The sequence below is a fragment of the Artemia franciscana genome, chromosome 19 (genome assembly GCF_032884065.1).
Source record: "Artemia franciscana chromosome 19, ASM3288406v1, whole genome shotgun sequence".
Classification (NCBI taxonomy): Eukaryota; Metazoa; Arthropoda; class Branchiopoda; order Anostraca; family Artemiidae; genus Artemia; species Artemia franciscana.
The window spans coordinates 23,196,432-23,207,546 of NC_088881.1; the positions used below are offsets into that span (position 1 = coordinate 23,196,432).

Consider the following 11,115-nt stretch of genomic DNA (forward strand, 5'->3'; position numbering starts at 1 on the left):
GAAAATCCCTACGGCCTCTACGGCGGCTAATCTCCTTAATTTCCTGCATGACAGTGAAAGAGCACCTTGGTATTTTCCCGAGAGCTTGAAAACATCATGGAAATGTCTGGAGTCAGCGTGGATTCGCTCTTTGGAAATTAGAATTCCAGGAGAAATTAACCAATAGCAACAAAGAAATTAATAAGCTAGTTTTGCTTCCACTTTTATTAGTCTGAATGTTTAGCATCAAAATAAAACGGAAAAAAAATTAAAGGAAATGAAATTTTTGCGTAACAAATATATTCCTTTAAGATGTGCAATAAATTTCATTACTGAGTTTAGTAGTAAATCATTACCTTTGTCTTAGTTGGCGTAGTGGCTTGTCTTAACTAGAAAATAACGGCAATAAGAGTCCTTTATTTTTTTTGGCAAAAGCCTGAGTAAGATTAGTAGTGCGAACAACACTGAATTATAGCTCTATTCCCTTTTCTTTCTCATCTTAGTATTGAAGCAATACCCAGGGGCGTAGCTACAGCATTTTATTGGGTGGTAAGAGGGGTCTCCATCCAGAGAGTCAAGGGATATGGGCTTTGTAGCAATTTTTCTCCAAAATATTGGGACATTTCCCCCCCCCCGAAACGACGCCACTGGCAATACCTGTTATAGAACCTAAAATTTTAAGGAATCAAAAGCTGGGTATGGCATGGGCTCTTTTAGTTTTGTTATATCTTCTAATGGGGAAACTAATAAAGGAAAGGAAGGCTTGACCTCTTCTAATAGTCTTATGCATGAATTAAGACAAGGCAGGATCTGCTCCTCACAATCACAGGCAGCGCAATAGCACTTCCTAAGAAAAGAACTTCTAGAAAAGACATCTAGATGTCTTCACTTTTGTCTCACCACCACTGGGGTCATCAAATAAGTGTTTTTACTAGTAGCGGTAGGTGTATTCTAAGGTTTTTTAAGGTTCTTCTAAAATCTTCTTCTTCTTTTAATGTTAGACTACTATGTTTTTAGAATCTGTGTTTTAGAACCAATATAGATAATTGTCAAATGATAAAATTCCGTTATCATTTGTAACTATATCATATATTAAATCAGGTAGAATCTAAATTTTTCCCTAAATCATAATTCAATTCCCTTTACTATCAATTGGAATGTTTAATGTCAAGAATCTTATAACTCGATGTTTTCAGGTTCACTTAATCACGGCCTTAATCCCATCTGTCAAAGAGTTGAATTGATATTGAAGCAACGTTACAAACACATTTTCAGACAATTTAGTTTCAAATTGCCTATTGAAGAATGATCTATGAAATAGAGGCTTTTATATTTAAAGTTTGTCTTATGAAAATTGGATTTTTGTATAAGGAACATATCTTCCTTAAAGGAGAAATTATAGGAAAGCCTTATAAATCAATTAGACTATGAATTTCAGTAACTAAAAAGAGTTTATAAATACAGTACGATAATAGGAAAACTATGATGGCCCATTCTTCAAAGTAAAAACATTTAAAAGAATTGAAATTACTTAAATTTGAAGGCGTATCTTGAATTAATTAACTTATTTTCCATCAAATTCAATACTTTAATAATCTCCCATCCTCAAGTCCTTTAATACAAAAAATTGTATTAATAGAAGGTTTATTTCACGTTCTTATCACCCGCTCTCTTAAGGCTAATGGTCTTTTTTGTTCCCGCCCAATTTCTGAAACAGATTCTAAGAATCTTAATAACGCCACTGCTAGTATCTATTCGATAGCAAACTCGTTTATGAGACTTGACAAAAACATAAACCAGTGGGAGAAAAAAACAAAAGATGTTTGTTTAGTAAAAGCACGTTAGATTCTACGGAGATTAATTTAGATGAACAGGTTATGTAAAAGAAAATATACCCACTGCTGAGCTAAAAATAGTGTTTTCTTTTGCACATCAATTTAAAGGGTAATCCTATATTTTTTCGCTCAGAGATTTTGATTCGATGTGCATTGAATGCAAATGGTAGAACTTGTACGAAAAGTAGACAAATCTTTTATTTTCGAGATGGGTGTCTGTTTTGAAATGTAAAGCGTGAACTCTCCCAAACCTCAACCGAGACCGAGTCCGTTTGGAAATGAAAATTGTTTGGCTATTGGGAGAACCCTTGGGTATTGAGAATTGCAAGCAGTTAGCCAGGTGGGTGAAACACCCACCTGGCTATTTTCTTTTAATCTCCAGTTCTCGAAGTCCACCAGTCCCCAAACTTAAACCTCGTCATGTTACTTCTGAATTCCTTTTTACAAATTGTGATGAAAATGAAATAATTATGAGTATGAAATAACAATCCTGTGGAGTAGATGAAGTATCGTTAAAAGTTGTTAAAGCAACAAAAACAATTGTTATTTCTATTTTGACTCATCTGATTAATTTATCACTTGAAGAGGGAACTTTTCCAGAAAGACTTAAATTAGCCCGAGTGCTACCCCTTCACAAAGGGAAGTCAAAAAATGAACCGAGTAATTACCGATCCATTTCTATTTGACCTTTTTTTTTCGAAGATTTACGAGAAAGTAGTCCATGAAAGAATGTATGATTACCTCCAGGAGTAGAATCTTCTGTGCGATACCCAACTTGGCTTTCGCAAAGGACTTTCTACGGATATGCACCAGCTATCTGGAATTCAATCCCCTTGGAAATCCGGAACTCAAATAGCCTTACTACCTTCAAGCGAGCAGTGAAGGGTCGTTACAGAAATACTGTTTGGATTTGAATATGCGGTCCTCCTCTTTTCGGTCTTTTCTTTTCTTTTTTTTTTTCTTTTCTATCTCTTCGTCACTCCCCTTTTTTCTCTTTTTTTTTCTTTTTTGATAAATCCAGTTGATTCGTTGTTTCTGTTAGTTGATTGTTTAATTATTCTTTAGTGAAGTTTCTGCCCTAGTCAAGCACTTTTGTGCTTTCCTGGCAGATTATGTACATGTAATTATGTGTTTTTTGTTTAAATATATATGATTGAATTGAATTGAAGAATTCCTGCGAACAAAACTCTAGCACAGCTTGCATCAAACAATAAGTGCGTAATTGGTAATTTGATGTGTGTGTGTAGACTTGTTCCTGTGTTTGCGTACGTTTGTGTTTTTGTGCTCCTCAATCTCATCCTGCTAAATAACTAAGAAGACTAATCCGCCATTCCATCATAAATTTACTATGAAAAAGTAGCATATAAACAGAATTGATGGAAATAAAACTAATTTATTGGGAAGATAACAAGATGAAAAGTTTGTGTAAAACGAAAAACTCAATGCATACCCGTACTAATGAACTTATTTTGGAAGAAATATAGCCTCTCAGGCGCATACAGGTTAAAGCACATAAAAAATAATTTTTATTGAAATAGAATAAAAGCGATAAAAATAGAAGAAAAAGTTCGGGATTTCCCAAAAGGAATTTAAAAACCCTTGTCCATCGTATCTGCCCCCATTAAAATACAACAACGAAAACAAACAGTCCGCACATGCAAAAGTAAACTACCCAAAGAAAAAGGATGAATGTTTGAGAGGTTTTTCACTCTCAGAAATCATATACCTCAGGTGGCTAGTACCAAGCATGGCAGAAGTGTGCCAAGCATAGCGGAACTGTGAGAACAGTACTAAGAGTGAATGATCTGTGCCAAGCATGACATAAGTATCCCAAGCATGGCAGATGTCTGCTAAGTCTGATACAAGATCGTGATTTCATAGCAATCTGGGAATGTACATTATACAATTAGGCTAGTGAGTTAAGTAATCAAAAATTAAAGAGCCATTTGAAACAGACGGACAGAAAATAAAATCAATGATCTAAATGTGAAACGGTCAAACATTACTGTCTATGCATAATTGACTGAAAATGAAGAGAAATAAAAATAAATAATTATACCAAACATAAAAGAAATGGGTACTGCTATATACAAATAATTAAATCCTAAACGATTGAAAATTAAAATGAGTGCTAAAGTTAAACCAAAAAGGACACAAATTACTGCCCATAGGAGTTGGGCTAGAGTTCCCTTCTAATCGTAAACCAAAATAAAAAATTGTCGCTAAATAGAATCTGTAAACCTTAATTGTTGATGCTTCCTGTAATTAGTATATTAAACACTAAATAATTATACATTACACATTCAGTTCATTTTCAATATCTTTCCAGTCACCTTGATTTTTATAGGTTTTTTTTTTGTCATTTGTTTGGAATTAATAAGATGAAAGCTATTTTCCTTGTAATAAGATTAGGGCGTTAACGTTATTTTGTGTTAGGGCGAGATGCACAAGATTTCGGAAAGAAACTTAATGACGCTTTAATTAAATACCAAAAATGAACGAATTGTACAGAAAACGTAATAATTGTAGGAAAAACTATAAAAATCACAAATATTAAGCCCAAGTAACATACAAGAAATTTATAAAAAAAACTAAAATTGTTTGTATTAAATGTATTTAATATACTTCAGACCAGATAAGAAACTTCATTATTTTTGGACATTGACGAAGAATGAGACAGAAATTTATGGAGGAAAAAAGAATTTTCCTTGCCAATATTTTTTAACACATTTTTTTTATCAAACACGAAGATTTATCTATTCCAAATCAGACCAAATTATTTCTTCAAAATCACTGTTTTCATGCATTGAGTTCCTGGTAAATTCACTGTTCTCCCCCGATCCCTTCTGTGCGTTTTTTTTCTTGCTGTTCACTTCAACTCGACTCAACCTTCTTTTTTTTCCTCTTTTTATTTCTTGAGACAAGCTTGAGTCCTTCGGTTGGTGGGCTGTTGTACATTTTACAGACACAGGTTCTCTGATTTCCATATTCCTTGCAACCCTTGAGTCTAAAATTTCAGGAAGTAAGGATTCATTCCAGAAGGCTTCAAGCTTCGGAAATATTTTTTCCCAGTAGTCTTTCGATCGGTGAACTGTAATTATTTCCCAATCCTCAATAGAGTTATAAACTATTAAGTGGCGTACCATTTTATCCAGTATCCCGAGTTGGCCTTGTATCTGGGCGAAATACCTGTGATTTTTTTTAGCTGAAGACCTTCACTGGATAATTCAAGAAAAAATGCTTTAACTAAATTTTTTGACTGGGCCACATCATAAATGGTTTTGAACTCTGGTATATTATGCACCGTTTTTATCTCTATAGGTGTGCCATTAGGGAGCAGTCCATCTACAGATGCAGCAAGATACTGATACTGTGGATGCACACTGAGTCCTATTTGATCTCCCTTTACGACTTTTAAGTTGAATTTGTTTTCATATGCTTCTAGTGCCACTACTTCTAAATCTAAGCCCTTTTTCATTAGGGCAGAGCAGAATCTAGGTCCCAAGTTTCGAATTTGCTTAACAATTGGGGCAACTCTGGTGCTGTTTTTTCTGGTTGCAATTCTGTGGAAGTAACTACTAGTTATTCTCTTAGATCTTTCTTCAACCCAAGTGTCATTTTTGGATTGACCCTTGGTACTGTTGAACAAACAGCTTATACTGGCAAAATCCAATTTTAAATTCTCGTCAGTATATTTTTGTATAGCCAAATTCATTTCATCAGAAGTCATGTCTGGCTTATTGCAATTTGGTCCATAGTCACGATTACCAAAGTTATAGTTTCTATTTTTTAACTTAGCAACGTGTTTTCCTCCAAGAGCACTATAATAACTGGTCAAATTACGTTTAGATATTACACGGAGCTTAGCCGTTTTATTACAATATTTTTTTGTTACGCTAGAAGGACTAAGCCCAAAAATATTTTTCCAAGCTAATTGATGCCATTTTGGACCTGAATTATAAGCAAGACTTGCTCCATGAACTCTTGCATGATATGAACCTCGTTTAGACCGGCTTATTTGCTTTTCTCCGATGAATTTAGCAACAACTGACATGTAGCTTTCAGCTAAGTTTGTAGTTGCGTCATTTCGAAGCTGCTCTGCTTTTCGACACACAATATCGACCTCTGTCATAACATCTTCAAACACCTGCAGGGGAAAATTATTCCACCGATCTTCTATTTTACTATTCACGGCCAATTCAGCAATCTTAGGACAGCCAGAATCACATTTTGTGTGGTTTCCGAAAACATGGTACGGACCTCTTTTTAACAAGATTTTCAATTCTTCTGCTGTTCCATTATTTTCAGAATTTATTTTTATCGCGCCCCTTAAATTTTTTGTCAGTTGCTGTATAATTCCTCGGGGAAGACATTTTGTGTACAAACCTTTTTTATTTTTGCACAAATTATATAGATGGGCGGTATAGTTTTTTGTGACGTGATTTGCACATTCATGTTTCCGTATGTTGGAACCGTAGGAAACACTTTGTTTTAGCTTATAAAAAACACTGGAATCACCGTCACCGATAAACTCTAAAAACTGTAATCCGTGCATCTCCTCACTGGAACGAAAGCCTTCAACTAGAATATCTGTTTCCATGCTCCTTGAATTTCCGTTATAATTCAGAAAGCAGAAATGATCTTTGGGAATTACTTTGGCGTTTGCAGAAGAAAAACATATATAACAGTATTTATTTTTTATGCCAACATATAACAGTTTTTTCGAAAATGCATCTATGATAACTGCAACACATCCTTTGGCCGAATAATCGTGTCCTTTGCTACGCTTATTCCAGCCTCCATCACATATCACTTTTGTCCAGTATGAGTCCTCCTTATACCTATCATCATGAATGGCTGATTTTAAGGCCTCTCGTCCATTTTCTAGCAAAATTTCCGATAAACTATTCATCCAAGCATTACCAAGCTGCCTTTCCATACGGGAATAAACTATTCGTGACATTGGTTTCACTCCAAGCACCCCGAAGAATTCACACAGTGTAGAATACCCTCCTCCACTACCCATGGCTCCCCAAACAGCCTTCGAATTCAAGCAGCCTTTAAGACTTGATTTTTTTTCGGAAAAAGCAACCTGTGTCTGGTCCGTAAAACTTGAAATATATTCTTTTACGCTTGTTGCTGGACATTCTGGTTCACCTTTAATCCTCTTTTCCCAGTTACACTTATTACACTTAACTTTCAGTTCAGTTTTCAGGCCTTTCTTTTCTAATTGCTTTATAATCAATTTTCCGTGATCGCAACTGATTTTGTGTCTGAATGCTGAAATTACTTCAGCAAGGAAATACCTTAGATTCACAATGCAGTTTCCATCTGGAATTCCAGATAAGTCTATCTCAGTATTCGTATCGGGGCAATCAACACCGTAAGAACCACTACCGTTTCCCAATTTATTTGAATCGTCTATGAGAGGATTTGCTGAAAATTCTTCTGAAATTTTTGATCCATTTGACAAATTATCTTTATCTTGTTCTCCAAGCAGCACCTTTCTAAAAAAAATGAAAAGAACCATAGAAAAAAAAAACAGCGACCCGGCTCAATAGTAAACGAAAGTCTAAAAAACGAAATTTTGATACTAATAAATACGTCAAAAGAATCGGATTTTAATTAAATTTAGTCCTACCCATCAAAAGATAAGAGCCTGAGAAAATTTGTCTTATTTTGGAAAAAAGGGGGAAACACGCCCTAAAAGTCATAGAATTGTTTTGCCAGAAGACTGATCAAGGGTGTGTGTTTATTTGTTTTTTGTTTTCTTTTTCCCAGGGGTGATCGTATCGACCCATTGGTCCTAGGGTGTCGCAAGAGGGCTCATTTTAATGAAAATGAAAAGTTCCAGTGCCCTTTTTAAGCGACCAAAAATTGGAGGGCATCTAGGCCCCCTCCCACTTTCATTTTTTTCTCAAAGTCAACAGATCAAAATTTTGAGATAGCCATTTTCTTGAGCATAGTCAAAAAACATAATAAGATGTCTTTGGGGACGACTTACTCCCCCATAGTTCCCGGGGGAGGGGCTACAAGTTATAAACTTTGACCAGTGTTTACCTTGACCTGATGCCCACTCAATTGGACAATCTGTCTTGGCTTTTTCTACAATTGGCCATGACTTGACTTTTCCCATAACTATTCCTTTTAATTAAAAGTCAACGGTTGAGGGGTTTTGGCTGAGGGGGGGGGGTAGAGGGGAGGGAGCTACGTTGAAGGATCTTTACTTAGAGGAATTTGTCACGGGGGAAAGAAATTCAATGAAGGGGCATAGAATTTTCTAGCATTATTAAAAAAAAACACTGAAAAAATAATAATGAAGAAGTTTTTCAACTGAAAGTAAGGAGCAGCATTAAAACTTAAAACGAACAGAAATTATTACGCATATGAGGGGTTCATCTCCTCCTAAATACCTCGCTCTTTCCTCTTTCCGCTAAAGTAATTTCAACTATATATTCTACGGACTTGGTGATTCTAGGGTCATTCTTAAAGAACCGGGAGAAAATTTAAGCTTTAGTGTAAAGAGCGAGGTATTGACGAAAGGGCAAACCCCCTCATATATGTAATACAAATATACAAAGTTCTAGGTGCTTTTATAAGTTACGAAAAATTGGAGGGCAACTAGACTTCCTCCCCCACCCCATTTTCTTCAAAATCGTCAGAACAAAAATATGAGAAAGCCATTTAGACAAAAAAAGATATGCAAATTTCGTTGTGCGGTGAGCCAAATCAAAACATGCATTAATTTAAAAACGTTCAAAAATTACATAAAAAAAAAGGTTTTTTAACTTCAAGTAAGGAGCGACATTAAAACTTAAAACGAACAGAAATTATTCCGTATATGAAAGGGGTAGTCCCCTCCTCAACGCCTCGCTCTTTACGCTAAAGTTTCTTATTGTTTTAAAAAGTATAGTTGTGAGAAAGAGTCAAACTTTAGCGTAGAGAGCGGGACATTGAGGAGGGGACTACCCCCTTTCATAAACGGAATAATTTTTGTTCGTTTTAATGTCGCTCCTTACATGCAGTTAAAAAAAACTTGTTTTTTTATTTAATGGACAAGAGGGAATGAAACTTGTATATGTAATTTTTACTTACCGGTATTTTAAATTCAGCCACCTTTTGTTGATAATTTTCTTCCTCATAGCTCAAATGTCTTATTGACTTCAGTTGACAAGTCAACAGCTTTAATCAGAGACACAATGCCTTCTAGGCGTAATGTCTAAAATTGGATAAGAATCCCGCCTTTTTTTCTATTGGCTGATAAAGAACGCTATTAAGCCGGAAACAGGGGTAAAATAAGTAAAAAGTAAGCACATTTTGAAATTGTATTTTTCTGATTTTGCTTTCAAACTATTTATGATAGACATCAGAAATTTTCTGTAATGGTTGTAGATTATAAAATCTACATATGATCCAAAATTCTACCCTCTGGAGCCAACTTCATACCTTCTAGCAATAAAAATGTTGAAAATTAAAAATAATTTTTTGCACCGTTAAAAATAAAAATATAACAATTCTGCAACCAACATTTTTTTTTAAATACTGGCAGGATGAACTAAAAAAAAAATCTACTGTCATTTCCCATCCACTAAATTTTTATTCACCAAACCAAAATAACTTGATTTCTTTTTTTGCACAATAGGTAAAGCATATACAGAAAAAGTGAAACCAACATTTTTTTCCTTTTTAACTCGAGAGTCATCAAAAAAAAAATCAGTTCAAAATCACCTAAATCGCAGAAGTTATTCATGATTTTCTATCATAGGAGAAATAGCATTGGACACAAATTAAGACCATTAGCCTTAAATAGCACGACCTGATTATTTATCTGTTGGACTCAATGAGTCTATTTATTCTCTTGTGAGAGAATAAATTATGTATCTGTTGGGATATAGGCAATATGTTCCGTCTGTTAAAAATATCACGTCTATAAGGGAGTTAGTCTCCTTCACAATAGGTTGCTCTTTACGCTAAAGTTTTTTTTAGTAATTTCAACTATTTATTCTACGGCCTTTGTTATTCAGGGGTCATTCTTAAGAAATTGGGACAAATTCAAGCTCTAGTGTAAAGAGCGAGGTATTGAAGAGGGGGCGAATCCCCTCATATACGTAATAAAGATACACAAACATAGAAGGTCATTACGTAAGTTAATTCGTAAGTTATGTATGTTTATTACTAACAAAAACCATCGTAAAAAAAATTCTAGTTGAATTTTTAAGTAACCAAAAATTAGAGGGCAACTAGGCCTCCCACCCACCCCTTTGTTTTATCAAAATTTTCCGATCATAATTACGAGAAAGCTATCTAGCCAAAAAAAAAAATTAATGTGCAAATTTCGTTTTAATTATTCATGTGCGGTGAGCCAAAATCAAAACATACATTAATTCATAAACGTTCAGAAATTAAATAAAACAAAGTTTTTTTTCAACTGCAAGAAATGAGCAACATTAAAAATAAAAACGAACAACAATTGTTCCGTATATGAAAGGGGTTGTCCCCTCCTCAACGCCTCACTCTTTACCCTAAAGTTTTTTATTTGTTTTAAAAGGTAGAATTGTGACAAAGAGTCAAACTTTAGCGTAAAGAGCGAGGCGTTGAGGAGGGGACAACCCCTTTCATATACGGAACAATTTCTGTTCGTTTTAATGTCGCTCCTAACTTGCAATCAAAACAAACTTGCTTTTTTTTATTTAATAACCAACTAATAGTTCAAAAACTCAAGAAAGCAGAGACACCACAATAACTACAAAAGCGATTAGAAAGAGTCAATTTAGCAACAATTCAAGAACCAATTACTGATTAAGCAAAACACGTCACCACCTCCAGTGTATTCTACCAATGTATCAACATTGGTTGATCAAGATTGCTTGAAAAGATGTATCAACCAAGCAACTAATAGATATATGTCAAGCGTAAAACCCTGCACAAAGCCAGTAACCCAGCCAAACCAAGAATGGAAATATACGAACACTCAATACGTAATTCTGAGTATATTAACGTGTTTTAGTGCACATAGGAAAATATGTAGAGTGTATCTACCGAACGATGCATTTGTTTTACCTTTTTGAGCGCGAATGTTAAGCCTTCTGAAATTTAATGTTTTTTTCTTTCTCTTTCCAAATAAACAAATGAATTATCATGAACATCGTGCCAGAGCTTAATCCCAAATCGCCACATTTTGACAAATGTGCAAAAAAGCATTTATTGTGCATTAACAACAACGTAATATAGAAATACCTAACACTTTTGACCCAACAACTGATGAATATGATTCAGAAAATGTCACCAATTTTTTCAAGAA

General features: G+C 34.6%; 1 protein-coding gene across 1 annotated transcript; it reads right to left on the minus strand.

Moving 5' to 3' along the window:
- Window positions 1-2,753: 2,753 nt before the first annotated feature.
- On the minus strand, window positions 2,754-9,616 carry LOC136039444 (uncharacterized). Its single transcript, XM_065723198.1, has 2 exons — window positions 8,910-9,616; window positions 2,754-7,321 (listed from the first exon to the last, which is right to left on the minus strand). Exons 1-2 carry the CDS (start codon window positions 8,954-8,956, stop codon window positions 4,945-4,947), a joined length of 2,424 nt encoding a protein of 807 aa, XP_065579270.1. The 5' UTR covers window positions 8,957-9,616; the 3' UTR covers window positions 2,754-4,944.
- Window positions 9,617-11,115: the final 1,499 nt, after the last annotated feature.

Excerpts from the sequence above, each read along its gene's own strand:
- LOC136039444 (XM_065723198.1), bottom strand. The coding sequence starts at position 8,956 with ATGAGGAAGAAAATTATCAACAAAAGGTGGCTGAATTTAAAATACCG. Across the intron at positions 7,322-8,909 it reads TGGCTGAATTTAAAATACCG|AAAGGTGCTGCTTGGAGAAC; the intron begins GTAAGTAAAAAT and ends CATTTTTTTTAG.